At 34.3% G+C, this 15,867-nt stretch overlaps 3 protein-coding genes across 5 annotated transcripts in view; all 3 read left to right on the top strand.

Moving 5' to 3' along the window:
• The first annotated feature begins 2,502 nt into the window (after positions 1 to 2,502).
• Positions 2,503 to 8,990, top strand: LOC102577438 (Shaggy-like protein kinase NtK-1). 3 transcript variants are annotated; one of them, XM_006344749.2, is made up of 13 exons: positions 2,503 to 2,656; positions 3,725 to 3,886; positions 4,011 to 4,103; positions 4,284 to 4,343; positions 4,467 to 4,739; positions 5,100 to 5,174; positions 6,167 to 6,223; positions 6,322 to 6,462; positions 6,565 to 6,615; positions 7,802 to 7,897; positions 7,989 to 8,072; positions 8,399 to 8,501; positions 8,588 to 8,990. In XM_006344749.2, exons 2-13 carry the CDS (start codon positions 3,773 to 3,775, stop codon positions 8,668 to 8,670), a joined length of 1,230 nt encoding a protein of 409 aa, XP_006344811.1. In that variant the 5' UTR covers positions 2,503 to 2,656; positions 3,725 to 3,772; the 3' UTR covers positions 8,671 to 8,990.
• A 595-nt stretch (positions 8,991 to 9,585) lies between these two features.
• LOC102594308 (zinc finger CCCH domain-containing protein 3) lies at positions 9,586 to 13,435 on the top strand. The gene is made up of 6 exons (XM_006344748.2): positions 9,586 to 9,898; positions 9,970 to 10,034; positions 10,978 to 11,062; positions 12,424 to 12,486; positions 12,635 to 12,744; positions 13,168 to 13,435. Exons 1-5 carry the CDS (start codon positions 9,769 to 9,771, stop codon positions 12,742 to 12,744), a joined length of 453 nt encoding a protein of 150 aa, XP_006344810.1. The 5' UTR covers positions 9,586 to 9,768; the 3' UTR covers positions 13,168 to 13,435.
• LOC102593770 (polygalacturonase At1g48100-like) overlaps positions 12,751 to 15,867 on the top strand; it is a 9,212-nt gene continuing 6,095 nt past the window's right edge. The window contains exon 1 of the mRNA XM_015307568.1: positions 12,751 to 13,237. Within this exon, the coding sequence (XP_015163054.1) occupies positions 13,180 to 13,237 (58 nt within the window). The 5' untranslated portion in view covers positions 12,751 to 13,179. The remainder of the gene's footprint in view (positions 13,238 to 15,867) is intronic.

The following is a 15,867-nucleotide window of genomic DNA, read 5'->3' as shown; positions in this document are numbered from 1 at the left end:
TTAGTAAAGGTACTAACGATATACTAACCAAAAATTAGTTGGTGAATTTACCAACGGAAATTTCAGTGCCATGTGTCAAAAATTTGTAACAACATCTTTGGGTGTTTACCAACTGATTTTTGGTTGGTAAGTTTACCAACAAATTAAAATCGGTTGGTAATATTTACTGACGAGCCTTTTAGCAACGGATTAATATAAGTTGGCATTTGGTTGGTAACTCAATTTGCCAACCAATTTGATCAATTTACCAACGAATTTTTTTGTTGGTAATTGGGGTTCCTTTTGTAGTGGAAAATCAGTTTAACATTGAAATCGATTTAAAACATTAAGCATCCAGCCATGCCGGTAAAGGAACGAAATCAGGGAAATACTGCACTAAGAAGTTAAACTATGATAAGATAATGACGGAGACAGCAAGGAGAACTTAGTGAGAGCACACTCAAACAACATATAAATAGTAACTATGAAATTTAACAAGATTAGGAGTATATCAACAAGATGCTAACACATGAACCCCAACACACCATGGACAACCCAGTAAATATTAAAGAAAGTTGAACCTAAATTCGAAATGTAATCAAACAAACAACTTATTAACAAAAAGAAGTAAATAATGGAGAGGAATTTTATCTTCTTCGGAGCAGCGAACTGAGATGAAAACGAGCTAGCGGCGACCAACTTTCACCACCAACAGATGAACTCCGGCGAGCTCTGATGAACAAAATAATACTATCCCAAGATCTTTTCCTGCTCTAATAATCATATTAAAATGTGTGATTATCTCATCTAAAAGCTTAAACTGTCAAAGAAAATACTTTTTTTTTTTATTAATAGAATTCTCAACAAAATTAGTAATTAAATAGTTGACAGTGCATACAAGAGATATCCCCTTCCTGCCCCAACTTTATTTTTTGAGTGTTGGCCTTTTCCCTTAAGCATGAGGTGTTGTCCAAAGCTGCTAAGGACACTGTCGCTAAAATCATTGCGCCTTTCTTTTCTTAACTTAAAAATAAATAAACACTGAATCCTCTTTTCTTCTAAAAGATGGCTTCGAACGGTCATAATTAGGATTTAGGGGTATGCATAATTTGCAATATCCTTAATATTCAAATCGAAATAAATAAATAATCAGGCACTATATATATTTTGATATTTAATTTAATATAATATAGTTTACATTTTGATAAAATTTGATATTTACAAATTAAATATCGAAATACATACTAAACTTATAAGATATAGATATGGTTCTTTTAATAACATGTCTCATGTTACATGTTTGAACGTAGAAAGTAAGTTTAAAGTATTTGTGTTAGTAATATAAAGTAATGTAGAAATTGATAAGGATGCCACTCATCGTATTAGAGCAGAGTAGATGAAATGGAAGACTATCATCGAGGGTCCTGTGTGATAAACATGTGCAATCTAGTTTGAGAGATAATTTCTATAAAGTGGTGGTTAGAGTGACTATGCTTTGTGAGCGAAGTGTTAGTCAATCAAGAATTTTCATGTCCAAAAAGATGAAAATGATAAGGATGAAAGTGTTTGAGGTGGATGTGTGAGTATTAAAGGAGATACAGATTAAAAATGAAGTTATTCTGGATAAGGTAAAAATGTCCCGTAGATAACAACATGTGGGATTAAGATGTTTCAGACAAGTAAAAAGGAGATGTACAGATGCTATAATTATGAGGTGTGAAAGTTTGACAAAATATAAAAAAATACTTTAAATAAATTATTGTTTTGTTCAAATATTTTTTTTAATCGCTCTCTATCAAATGGAATAATTCAAAATCAAAAGGAGAAAAATAATACAGTACGTATGATATTTGATATAACATTTTAAAGAAATTGACTACCAAACATACAAACTGAAATGTCTAGAAATTCGTATATCATACCGACTTTAATATCCTAGTCAAAATACAAGTAAAATGAGATTTATAAAATAAAATACAGTACTACTTTGATTTTAATATTAGTAATTTCTCTCTCTGTTCAAATCATGTGACAATTCTTGTGGGACGTGCCATATTGTTTTGAAGTCACTAATATATTTATTCGTATTTTTATTAAAGTTTTTAGGTTATCACATTCTAAAATTTATTTTGATATTCAATTCAATAAATAAGTAATAAATTTTCAAATACCATTCATTTTTTCCCCAAATTTATCAGATGTTAGTTCTCGAAGGCATACGTTATATATATGCTGATCATATAAATTTATTAGAGTCAAACTTTTCACAACGAAGTAAAATTAATTGTTTGAACTTATTTATTTGTCTTTACTTTTCATAAAAATATGCAAAATTTAATTTATTTTTTATTAAACCTTGTGGCTAATAAAATTCATGAGGGGATTAGACGATGAAAATGTATTTAAAATTGGTTGTGCTTTGACTGTCACACTCGCGCATTTACCAACCCAAAAAACTTGTGAACAAAAATGTAAAAGAATTATAGAATTGACAAAATAAATATAGAAAAAGCAAAATATAAGTACATCCCTCTCTCTTTCTCTCTCTCAATCAATATCAGGTTCTTCTTTCTCTTTTTCTCTCTCATGGTGATGGTATCATCTCCGCCACAATTTTTATCGGAGGACCGCCGGTGATCGGTGTATTCTCCATCTCCTCAACATTTTGATTCTTTCGGTATCCATATTTTTCTTCATTTGTGTATTTCCTTTTTGTTTTCTTGTTGTTCTTGGAAATTTTAGCTCTGGCGTTCTAGGTTGTAGATCCGTGTTCTACTTTTTCGTTTAAATTCATATGGATCGGGTTATTTATGGATCCGTTTAGATCTTCTTGTAGATTTCGGTAATTCGTTTTTTTGTGGATTTATTAATTGTTTAAACTGGTTGTATAATTTCTTTATTGATTGTTTTACCTATTTTGAAGCCGTCTTTTGGAATTGGTATATTCTTATAAATTCTTTGATTTTCTTGTTCTTTATTTTCTGTATTTATCAATTTCTTGAATACCTGAAAATCTTTGAACTGTTGCCCTTCCCTTTTCGCTTTTTTTCTTGAACGGGAAGATAAATTCTGACTTAATTAATCCTTAAATCAATTTCTTAGGATTTTTTTTTTTTGGAGAAATAATTGTTGAATTGTGGCCAGGTGCCTAATTTTCAATCGGAGTTTTTTCTGCCTTGTATTTTTGATTGTGTTGGGACAATTGTATGAGCTGAGGTCGCATATGTTTGAACTGTTTCTTTGGTTAAATGCTGTTGAAACTATTTTTTCGTCTCATGAAATTTGATTTAATCTTATGGTGATATTTCAATTTTTTTTTTCTGTTGTGTGACGTGCTACACGTATGAAAAAAGTAGGCAAGCTTGTTCTTGATCTTGAATTTTAAATTCCCTACTTTACAATGGAACAATTGGGAAACGGGGCGAGATAATTTGCAATTATCTTAACTACAAAGCTATATTTGTAATAGTTCTATCAGGACAATCAGCTTAACTTTTTTTTAAAGAAATTTCCTGAACAATTAATTGGAAACACATTAAGTCAGCAGGGTTATCTTGTATTTGAGCGCATAATTTCAATTGATTAGAGTTGTTTCAATTTACAGTCATTGCCAGCAAAAGATATATGGATGTCATTCAGTCCAACTTTTTATTGGAGGGTTTTCCCATAATTATTTCTGTATGTACTATGATATGATGTGATGTGTGATCATGCTGATGTTCCCCTTTTTTTTAATGGTGGTCAGGTGAATGACCTTTTGTAGTGATAACTAGTAAGCAGACTTTTCTTGGAAATGGCTTCCGTGGGCTTAGCACCTACATCGGGTTTGAGAGAATCCAGTGGCCATAATGCTGGGGTAGATAGGTTGCCTGAGGAGATGAATGACATGAGAATCAGGGATGATAAGGTCTGCATATTGAATAACATAGGATTTTTGCTATTTGCCTTTATTTTATTGGATCCTCCTTTTTTGTGGTGATTTCGTTCTCCTTTTCAACTTTGTTCATCAGATTTAAAGTGTTCATTTGTAGGAAATGGAAGCAACAATTGTTGACGGTAATGGGACTGAGACAGGCCACATAATAGTGACAACTATTGGTGGTAGAAATGGCCAGCCAAAGCAGGTAATGTGCTGTCACTCACTTCCATTTTAATTCCTTTTTTGTTCTGTTGGTCTGTTGATATGGTTCTGGTGTTTTCTCTTCTTTAGTTGATTAGGGTAGACAAGTAAAATGATTATGAGTAGACACACATTCTTATTATTGGCCAAATTGTTGCACAATTTCACTTGGTCTTTATTGCAGACTATTAGTTACATGGCTGAACGTGTTGTTGGACAAGGATCCTTTGGAGTGGTGTTTCAGGTATTATTTTATTTTCTTCATTACAAGTGCCATTGTTCATTTATGCTTATCAATATACCCTTCATACACCCAGAGAAAGGTATATGTGCATAATTTTGTGATTTTCTTATTTGGGTTACTCAGGCAAAATGCTTAGAGACTGGTGAAACTGTTGCTATAAAGAAGGTTCTTCAAGATAAGAGATATAAGAACCGAGAGTTGCAGACAATGCGTCTTCTTGACCACCCTAATGTTGTGTCTCTGAAACACTGCTTCTTTTCCACAACTGATAAGGATGAACTATATCTTAACTTGGTTCTTGAGTATGTACCTGAAACTGTTCACCGTGTTATCAAACACTACAATAAGCTGAACCAAAGGATGCCGTTGATACTTGTGAAGCTTTATACATATCAGGTAGTATGCTCTTTTTTAAAGTGAGTTGTCATTTATATTGCTCCTTTTTGATATGAACTCCCAATTTATGAGACCTCTGCAAATTCTGTTGTACACGTGATTGTTTTTCCTTCGTTTTCATATATGTGAGATGTTGGACAAGAGATTGTTGCTAAAATTGTTCCAATATTTTTCTAGTTCTTTTGTTTGTTTTGAAGATGGGCTAACCTTGGGAAGTCCATCAAACTGTGTTTTTTATTATGAGAAACTAGTTTCACTTCAATTACCTTGTATTAATGCACCTTGATAGCTAATGATTTTCTTGAGGTTGTTCTATTATGTAACATGCCTGAAGTACAATATGCTGTTTCTGTCTGGCAGATTTTCAGGGCATTGTCTTACATACACCGCACTATTGGAGTATGCCACAGGGACATCAAACCTCAGAATCTTTTGGTATACTTATCTACTCCACTGCCTTCACTGTTTATTTCCTTTTAGCTTTTGGTTAAAAAAAATATTGTTGCCACCTTGCCGGTCACTCTTTGGCTTTATTTTCATTATAATAGATATTAATGTGAATATCTGCTCCAAATGTATGGAAAAAATTTACCAAATATATGTATTAAGTTTGTCAGTGATTTGATATATGGAGAAGAATAATGCAATTTGGTTGATTACTTCAATGAGAGAAAAAAATCTTTTCTCATGTGCTCATTACTCTTCTTATAATGTTGTCAATAATCATGCATTTTGTAAATGCTTTAAGCTACTGATCCCCTCAGAGAAATAAAAGGATGTAACTAGATAGATGTACTGCATGTAATGAGAGATAGGAATGTAACTTTGCACCCACCATGAGCTCATTTTTCCGTGTCTTATTTTGTCTGTGGACATTGTGCTGTGAAAATATGTTTTGCTGCGCTGATATGAGCTTTCACGTGCTTGGGTTGACATTTTTTCTTCCAATTGGGTTATGGATTCTAATTTCTATTACAAAGATAGTTTTACGAGAGACTGATATTGACATATTTGGTGAACTTGCTATGGCCTTAACCTAGACAGGCAATTTATTCTGCTTTGCTGATATATAGTTCAAAAAAAAATTAATCAATTTGCTAGCAATTGTCTTTATAATATCTCTTTATTGGCTCCTGAAGGGACTGGAACCTAAAGAATATTTGAAAGTAATGATGAAAGAGGAAGTGCTTGATGCGACCCAAAATGTAAAAGGAGAACCGATGTCTTTGGAATTTTTGTGTAACACAGTGATGCAAATTTTCTTCCCAATTTGAAAGAAAGGGTTTTATTTATTTTGCTCGACTCTCATGGCTTATGACTGTTGAACATGTTAGCAAGTGCTATTAAGGACTATTTGTTCTTTCCATTTGCATTTCACATTTCTTTCTGGATACTAAAAATCCACGGCATGATACTTTTTTTGGCAGGTGAATCCACATACCCACCAGGTTAAATTATGCGATTTTGGGAGTGCCAAAGTTCTGGTGTGTTTACATTTTTTCTTTGCGTCTTGTCCGTTCTAACATAAGAGTCTATTTGATGCATTTTCTGATTGGATAAATCTGCTCCAATTTTTTGGCAGGTTAAAGGAGAACCAAATATTTCTTACATCTGCTCTAGGTATTATCGAGCACCTGAGCTCATATTTGGTGCAACAGAGTACACTACTGCTATAGATGTTTGGTCTGCTGGCTGTGTCCTAGCTGAGCTACTTCTTGGTCAGGTAGGTTGTTACTTTCTCCTAATATTAGCTTATTCGTGGACAGTATTCCGTATTACATTGACAATTTTCTGTATCTCATTATTTGCTTTCTTCCATTTTCAGCCTTTATTTCCAGGTGAAAGTGGAGTTGATCAGCTTGTTGAGATCATTAAGGTAATCTTGTCTATTTGACTTTCTTGTCTGCAGTTCCTTACCAACTTTATTTCCACCTTTGTGCCTTTTCTGCTGTTCTTGATTTTCTTTCATCATTGTCGCTTTTTGTTTTTTTTCCTTCTTTTCATTTATTGCATCCAATTGTAATTTTTATAGGCCTTCTTTCCTGCCTTTCTATTTTGGAGTTATTTACTTCTCGACTTGCAATGTTCTGGGGCAACCCTTGTGTGATTTCTGCTTTCTCGGATTTTTTTTCTGCAAATGTATCTTATGGGGAGATAATAGCTATTTTTAGTGGCCGTATTAGCACATTCCTATCATTTTAATCATGTTAGGGATTTTTTTAGCAATGAGATTTCTTCAAGATGTATGTAGTAGGGAAATTAAAAGGAAATTAGAGGAAAAGATAAGAACTAAAGTCAACATACATACAAATTAACTTGGCTTTCAGCTTGAGTATTGCTTCGCTGCTGTTGTGACTGAGTTTTGATATTAAGTGAAGATCCACCTCTTTCAAACTTCCATATCAACCAAGCTTAAGATTTGTGAATCAAATAGACCACAGAGATGGTGAGATGGGCTTTTTCTGACCAATTATACCTTACATGTGATTCTGACTTGAATAGTAAATGCCCAATGATTTTGTCTTCTACTCTGGTCTGTTCCGTGAATTTAGGTACTTGATTCCTAAGTTGCTCAGCCTCTTCAAAAATGATGTCGAGTGCGTTTCAGATCCTTAAAAAGTAGTGCATTTTTGGAGGATCCGACACGGGTGCGGCAACATATTTGGAAAGTCCGAGCAACTTAGCTTGATTCTGTGCTAAGTTCAGTTTGTCCTACTGTTTTAGATTCTAGATTGTAATTCATGGAAGGAGCTTTGTTTGAATGTTAAGGAATTCGCACTGGCGCAACACTTTTTCGTTTTCTGCTTGTGTAGCAGTTTCAGATTCGGAGATTCTGTAACTAAGACGAGGTCACTGTTTTTGATAAAGATATTGAAGTAGAAGTATTGTTTTAGTAATAAGACAGCTTTCTGTATTATTAACATTTCAATTGTTGTCTTAGATAAATATGGCTAAGAAGATACTCAACCTTTTGCTGCATGCCCATGTTACTTAATTTGTTTTCAGTTTGGCCCACGCCTACTTTTTTTTGTCCAAACTACATCTCCTACTACATTTTGCAGGTTTTGGGCACTCCTACAAGGGAAGAAATTAAATGTATGAATCCCAACTATAATGAGTTCAAATTTCCTCAAATTAAAGCTCATCCATGGCACAAGGTACTTGAAATACTACTTATCGTAACCAACCCCTTCATAGAACTGGCTAGCATACACAAGGCAACAAGTCATTTCTAATGTTGATTTTCAGATATTCCATAAGCGCATGCCTCCAGAAGCAGTTGATCTGGTCTCAAGACTGCTGCAGTACTCTCCTAACTTGCGCTGCGGTGCTGTAAGTATGCCAAATTTATTTGTTCGAGCTAATCTCTTTTGCGTATGTATAGTCAGTTAGTCACAGAATATACAGGGGTCACCTTTCTGTATCTCTGTTCAGTGTTTTACTTATTGTGATGTTCTTTTAAAAGTTGAACACGTACCCATTATGTTGTTAAAAAGTATCTAAGTTTTAGCTCAACATAGCATGCCAGTCTTTCTTTTCTTTGTCTTAGGCTTCACCGAATTTCTTGAAGAGCACTGCAGCTGTAGTTTAATTTGTCAATGGTATGACTATTTCTGTCTAGTTCCAAGTTGTGAGAGGTGTACTAATTTTGAATGCAGTTGGATGCCTTGGTTCACCCCTTTTTTGACGAGCTTCGTGATCCCAATACACGCCTGCCTAATGGACGCTTTCTTCCTCCCTTGTTTAACTTCAAGGCTCATGGTATGTTGTTGACAAGACTTCTTTCAGATTAGCTTCTTTCCATAAGTTACAACTGAATCTATTGAATCTGGCTTTCTTGTCACCAGAGTTGAAGAATGTGCATGCAGAGATATTATTGAAGTTGGTTCCGGAGCACGCCAGAAAACAGTGCCCTTCCCTTGGGTTATGAGTTCCTGCCTTGTGATAGAAATAATTTAAGTGTACCCTTTGAAGTTGTGTTTCTTCTCTGTATCAATTTGTTCCTTCTTTCCCTTATCTTACCATGTATCTGTTGTCCCTTTGTATTATTATTATTATATCTTGTTTTGTAAAAGCAGATGTAGGGAATTGACCTTTAACAAATACCCGATCTTCAACCTGTGTTCCTTTTACCCTGTTCCGATATGTCCTATGCTTGTAACATTATGTGGTTGAGAATTAACAATTTGAGTGAACTTTATTATTATGGGATTTCAAAGTAATGATAGGGTGACTGTTGATATGGCTCTTTATCGCTTGTGATATTGGCTCCTGAGACACTTGGTATTTAAACAAGTTACTGGCCTTTGGTTAGTGAGACAATTTTCAAAACAGCCTGCTGACTATTTAACTTTAATACATTAACCTGGTATGTTGTTATCACTAGTGTTTTCTTTACTTGTAAATCATTGTTCCACACTAGTATATTGTCAGTGAACAGATGTATGAACTGGCCTGCGTGTGGTGCCTATTAGTTGCAGCAGTGGAAAGGGAAAATGGCAGATGTGGAGAAGAATGAGTTTTCTACTTCTTTAAGCGGATCATTGTAAAATTTGTACTGTTGGTTTTTCTCTAGAAATTGTTTGTGCTATGAATTGAACCTGCCTAGTTTAATCTCATTATAATGAGGTCAAGCAAAATGGGGTAGTTAACAAAATGCACTTTGAACCAGGAAGAATACAAGCAGTGTTACATTACTCTTTGCGATGGATTTGTTAAAGAATACAAGCAGTGTTACGTTTACCACATTTTAATTTTCTCTCTTAACATTTAGCAAAGAGAAACTTTGGAAAGGAAAAACCATATACTACAATTCTCATTTAGCTGGTCATTGACGTCATGATATTATGCTACAAATTACTTGTAAAAGTTTCTTTCTCATTTATTGAAGGGAGTATAAGTTATGTTCACCAATTTATTCGAGATAAAAAACCGGAAAAAAGGAAACTAAACCGATCTGGAAACTTGTGTAGGCAAACAAACGTATAAAAGCTAGTATTAGGCATTGGGAATTTAGTTTTAGAAAAAAATGCCGTTGGGTAAATACAACTGCGATTACTGCGACAAGGAATTCCAGGATACTGCAGCTGCTCGGAGGCGTCATCTTCAAGGTGTTCAACATCAAAGAGCCAAAGCTCTTTGGTACGACTCCTTGCGCAGTAAGTTTCTCCTTTTTCTTCTTAGTTAATTAATTTCTAAGCGTTGATGAAGGATTTTTCTGGGATAACAGATCCCCAGTTATTCAACGATCCGGACTCGTTCGGTAAAGGAGTATGCAATCACTTTGTTCGAACGGTACTGCTCTTATCTTCATATTTTAGTATGCAAAATTTAGAAATACGGAGTCAGAAGTTGTATTATCCTGTTTGACACTTTTGGGTTGTCCATGTTACTGCAATGCTCAATTTGCGTGATGGAGGAAGAAACAAAAGTGACTGATGAGTCAGATTGTTACATTTCATCAATCAATCTTAAACTGGTTTGAGTTGGTTATATGAATTATCAGTATCTTTTATTCAGAGGATTCATCATTGTTTGAGTTCAATTGGTGCAATATTGGACTGGTTATACTACACGGAGTTCAATTGATGCATTTCATAATTACCATTAGAAAAAGAGAGATTGTTGCAATCTAAGATACTTTGAAATATAATTTGAGGTTTCTAGGCCTTTTACTTTAATCTATTAGGTTTTGTAAGGCCTATAAGCTTCTCAGAATACTGCCAAGTTGTTTCTGGAGCTTTGGCCTTTGAGTATTATACTCTCTACGACAGAAGCCCCTTTGGTAACTCGAAGAATAATTTACTATAGAAGGCCAAGTAACATGATGATTAGATTTCCCCTTAATGTGTTGATGATATAATTGTGTCTCCAACCTGATGAGCATGGTATGATTTGTCGTAGGTGAGTTTCATAATCTGCTAACTTAGCTCAATTTGTAACTTTAGCAGATTCACATCATTCTGGTTGAAAAAACTAAGTAGTAATATGCTGATAAGTGATAAACATTACTGATAGTACTTCTATTCACTAAGTTATGAACATAAGTGAATGTTGCTTTACTTCATCCACCTGAAGTTATTGCCCAAGGTCAGATGGTACTTCTTATTGACTTCAATGTGACACAAAATGTTGAAGGAGTAACAACAATGATTGGGGATGGTGAAGTCTAAACTCTATGTGTTTGACACCCTTTGTTGGATAATGTTGTTGATCATATCTTTTACATGTATCAAAGGGGTATTGCCAGTATGGGGACTCCTGCAAATATTATCATCCCAAGCAAAACTCTCAAACTGTGAACCAAACAGGACTCCCTCCAGGTATCTTTCTCGTATGTTTTGTGTATATTCATATTCAATATTTTACTGTTAACCAACTAATGTCTTAAATCTAGAACTATATTAGCCACCATGATAAATTTATTGGCCTCAAAAAGTATTTTTGTTTCTTATTTTTGAGAGACACACATGTGTTTGTCTGCCAGGACTAGTTTGCTGGAAGATGAGGTAGCTCTGCAAAGAAAAATTATTTGTTTTTTGTTTATCGGGGGGATTGGATCATTGTAGACTGCTGCTGCTAGGTGAATCAAAAAGTGGGACCATTACAATGCAAGTTGCGAGTAACTATAAACAAAGGACAAATAACTAGTTACTAGCAAGTTTAGGAAGTAAGTATCCAGTTCCTAGGGAATTTTGTACCCTAGACTAATTGGGGCGTCAACCTGGACAAAGCAAACTTTCATTGTAACTGTCGCTGTTATATACTTATCAATAACCAGCTTTATCACGATGAACTAGATATTTTGGGCTTGTCACTTCAAAGAGTACTGCATTTCACGTTTAACTTTTTTCTTTCTTTTTTCCTTGAAGAATGAAAAGTGCTTTTAACCTATGCAGTTTATGTTGATGATTCTAAAAAAATAAAATTGATGGACATTTTTGGTTCATTCAACAATTGATGATGTGACGAAATCAGAAGGGTCTGTCTAAGAAAGTTTGTCCAGAAAGTGCTCTGGGTTCGAATTATAGTTGTGGATCAATATATCCTGAAACACTCTTAATGGTTTTGGGGTTTTCTTTCTGGAAGGGAATTGGAAAACTGGTATAGTGAGTCAATTTCAAAATTTATGTTGTTTGCTGTTTCGTGAAATGGTTGTCCTTGCCACTCATCCAAAAGATGTCCTGGTTTTTGTCGGATGTTATTAAAATCTCAAAGGGACATTTTAGGAAAGTAATCTAACTTTTGGGAAGTCAGAGCTTTAAGAAGAACTGGGGAATCAATCTTTTGAATTTCTTGGATTTGGCAATGTGCAGAATTCACTTGTGCAAATAGTATTCTGTGCTTTTTTAAAAAAAAAGTTGTTAATAGTATTGTGTGCATTTTGTCAAACGAACTTATCTAGTTATGCTACAACTTCTCATTCAAGATTTCAAAATTTATGTACCAACTCTTTTGAAGTTCTTTGTCTTGTAATTTTAAGTTTTCATTCCTAGTAGTTATTCTAAAAGATTTGATTGACCTGAATTAGTCTTTTAAGTTGTGGAGTATTAATTCTTGATATGGATATACACTTGAATTGGGAGTATACTTGATTGTAAAATCATATCCTATGAATTTGAATAGCTATGGAAGAACACAGTGCATGCAACTTTTGATTCCTTTTTGTTTATCCAATTCTCAGGGGAAAATAGTAGAGAGGGTTTTCACTCAAGTAGTCAACCTTTTGGTTCGGCCTCTTTTCCAGGCAAGCATTGCTTTTGCATCTATTTTCTTCCTATTTTCACTTAAAAATGTCAGGTGTTGAGTTTTTTCCAATTCCTCAGTTAATCTGCTGATGCTCTTGGTGGTTTTTCTTCTTCTAAATTTAATCGTGACGTTCTTGGTTGTAGCAGGTGATGTGTTCAGAGAAAAGGCCGGAGCATCACTGGGCAATCTGCCTCCCTCTCTAAGGCCTCCGCCTGAGGGTGGTTATCCACCTCTCCCATTTGTTGAGTGGGGATAGGTCTGCCACCTCATTTATTACTCTTGTCAGATATGCTTTAGAGTATGTTGACTGAAGATGTAGATTGCCCAAAATATAAATACTATATTGACTATGGAAGAAATAGATGACTACAAGTTCAGTTGAGTGACGTGCAGTTAGAAACAGGAAATCAAAAGTTAATGTTGGTTTTTATTTAATTATAACCTGGTTATCCTTTTATCATTTGGACTTCACCAATCTGTTATTTAGATTGGAAATTTTAGTGTGGTGGCAGGAATAACTTTACACGTTCCCTTTTTTCCCTTAATGACCCCTTTAAGTCCTATTAATGTTGATTTCGGATGGTTATAGTGGTTGGACCTGTAAGTATCTACCTTTGGTGCAAGATATGGATTACTAGTTTCACTGCTTGACTGTGGTCTTGGTGGCTATCATTTGTAGGTTACAAATTAGATGAGTTTGAGCAGTAGGTTTGGAGCTTACAAATTGTTAAAGTTAATGAATAGATCAGGTGAGACGCTCTGCCTTAATATTGTAAAGAAGGTGAGTCGGTCCTACTAGGTTAAGACTGATTTATTTGTGCATTGTGATTAAGCCTAGGATGTTTTCATATGTATATTTTTTATTTAATAAAATTGGGTCGTTGGTAGCTTAGTTGGACGTGTATAGTGTTGATACAATTACATAGAAGTATCTATCATTTCAAAGAGGTGATCTACCTTGGTCTGAGACACTTGTGGATCAATTCTGAAGCTTGTGTGTGAGATATGCAACCAATATTTCTATAATGTTCTTTTTACATTCAGTTCTGTGTTCATCTCCTAATTCTCAGAGTAAATTACTATTCTACACATGGCATGTTGACTTGTGCTTCAGTGTGACAAAGAAGAGTGAAAGAAAAATATAGATATTGGAGACTAAGGTAAAAGTATGTTGGTACTTATCCTTCCATGGTTCAAAGCTCCCACTTTTGCGAGTATGTCCCACACATAGGAGCTATCTTGCAGGTATGGGCATTGAGTCTGATCCACATCCAATTCTGTTATAGGAAAAAAACCTGGTTGAGGTCATTGCATTCATCACTTAGAACTGTTGTCAGATAGGTCAACTACTACTCCAGAAGGTGACACCCAAAATGAAGTTATTATAGAAACCAGAAATGCAGCCAGCAAGCATTAGTGAAAGGACCCTCTTTTTAAAATATGTCATTCACAATGAGAATATGAACAGCGAATGCCTAAGTAGTTTAGTAACACTCCTGCTGAACTGATTCCTATACCTCCCAACTCCCATGTTATTCCCAATCTTATTTGATGTTTAGTGTTAGAGCTTACGTTAGATGAACTGACGATGTAAAGGTTATTGACAACCAAATTACTTATATAAGACAATTATAAGTAAATTTCTACAATAAACATCTAACATTATTTTGGGGCAACCTGAAAGTATTAAAGATTATATGAAAGTTGTAGGACGGAAAACATTTTTCCAGTCCCTGGAAATTATGTCACAATAACCAGCTTGAGCGGTCACTCAATGAATGATAATTATCTTACAAAAATTACTTTTCTTTAATTTTTGTACTATAACAAAAGAATCACTTAATTGTTATCATTTAACCTAAAAAGTCATTTACTTGTCTAATTTAATGTTCTCGAGTTTTAGGTTTATGTGTTATTTTCTACCAAACTTTATCATCCAATAAAAAAACATTATCTATCTCAATTGTTTCCATATAATAAAGAATATGGTATGTACTTATCTCCGCCGCTTCAACAAAGTAAAGCTCCCCATTTTGTAGTACCAAAAATTCAAAGTATGCATAAGCATAAGGTAATGTGAGCACAAAATTCCAAAACAATATGTATCAAAGCATGCTCTCTGTAATATATTTGTTTCATTGTAAGCATTCAACTATGCTTTCTTTTGACTTTATAAAGATAAAATTTTACATAATGGGAATTAACAATGAAGCAAAAAAAAGTGGTCCTATGTGGGGTTTGGTTTCTATCTACTCCTAGTGGAACTATATTTTCTTAGACGCCCGAAATTCCTGGTCCTAAAAGATAAAATAAACTAAAGATTTTCTTTGGGATTTTTACACTACATAGCTAATCAACAAAGTCCCAACAATAATTAACCCAATATTTTCTTTTACAAATTGTAGTTAAGTATCCAATGTATAATTTGTGTGTATATATTATACACTATACGCGGGCGGGATGCTTGACACATGCAAGTTGGACGGAATGTAGTGGATAGTTGAGTAACACATAAGAACCTCCCCTTTGAACAGGGATAAACAACTGAAAACGACTTCTAATACTCCATAGACTGAGGAGTAAAAGGAGGAATCCACTCGAGTAGGGCCTCGTGCTTGCTTAGATAGTTGGTGAGCGCGACAACTATAAACTATTATGATTATGGTAAGATCCGCTATAGGGGAGATGCTCCATGACAAGATTTTTTTTATATTCAGAACTCATCCGAAAATCAAGAATAGAAAGATCCTATTTATTCCACCACAATCATTAGATTGGATGCATGTGAAACCACAATCTAAAACACCTATGGTGCACTCAGTATCCCACTTTAAAAGAAAAGATCCCATAGCTTGAGCTAGTGGTTACTTTTGCAAATAGTTACTATAACACCTTAAACCTATATATGCTCTCACTCTATGTGAACTAAATACAAAAACTACCTCCCTAATATGTGCCTCTTAATACATGTAAAAACAAAATTCACTCATGGTGGAGCAAGTTCGAGTTTATCAATAGGTGTGTTATCTAAAGATATCACAATGAAAATTTTGATAGATTAATTTTTCTGTAAGTGTAATCAAGCAGACAAAATTGAAATCTACCCACCAATTCAAATGCAATCCTTTTATTATAATTATGGCCATTAAAAATAGAGATTTTAACTTTCTATTGTATTATTCCTAACAAAAAAAAGTAAAAGAAGCATTCTGTTAGACAAGATTTATAACTATACATATTAACCATAATAACATGTTCCATCAGAATTGCCTATTGGGCAGTCTCACTAGTTTTGGGACCAAAGTAAGTGGCACGTAATGGGATGAAAACGTGGGGTTCTTTTGAATTTCACTATTGTGATTATCTCATACCCACCCAC

This window comes from Solanum tuberosum, unplaced genomic scaffold, assembly GCF_000226075.1.
Source record: "Solanum tuberosum cultivar DM 1-3 516 R44 unplaced genomic scaffold, SolTub_3.0 scf00060, whole genome shotgun sequence".
NCBI classification, from domain to species: Eukaryota; Viridiplantae; Streptophyta; class Magnoliopsida; order Solanales; family Solanaceae; genus Solanum; species Solanum tuberosum.
Note: the sequence above shows the minus strand (reverse complement) of the source record. Positions and strands in the feature narration are given on the sequence as shown.

What these genes read in the sequence shown, in the direction of transcription:
- LOC102594308 (XM_006344748.2), top strand. Translation starts at nt 9,769, where the DNA reads ATGCCGTTGGGTAAATACAACTGCGATTACTGCGACAAGGAATTCCAG. An exon ending in CCAAACAGGACTCCCTCCAG is followed by an intron (nt 11,063 to 12,423) that starts GTATCTTTCTCG and finishes TCCAATTCTCAG; the next exon opens with GGGAAAATAGTAGAGAGGGT. An exon ending in TGGTTCGGCCTCTTTTCCAG is followed by an intron (nt 12,487 to 12,634) that starts GCAAGCATTGCT and finishes TGGTTGTAGCAG; the next exon opens with GTGATGTGTTCAGAGAAAAG.
- LOC102577438 (XM_006344749.2), top strand. Translation starts at nt 3,773, where the DNA reads ATGGCTTCCGTGGGCTTAGCACCTACATCGGGTTTGAGAGAATCCAGT. An exon ending in TTGGGAGTGCCAAAGTTCTG is followed by an intron (nt 6,224 to 6,321) that starts GTGTGTTTACAT and finishes ATTTTTTGGCAG; the next exon opens with GTTAAAGGAGAACCAAATAT. An exon ending in AAGCTCATCCATGGCACAAG is followed by an intron (nt 7,898 to 7,988) that starts GTACTTGAAATA and finishes GTTGATTTTCAG; the next exon opens with ATATTCCATAAGCGCATGCC.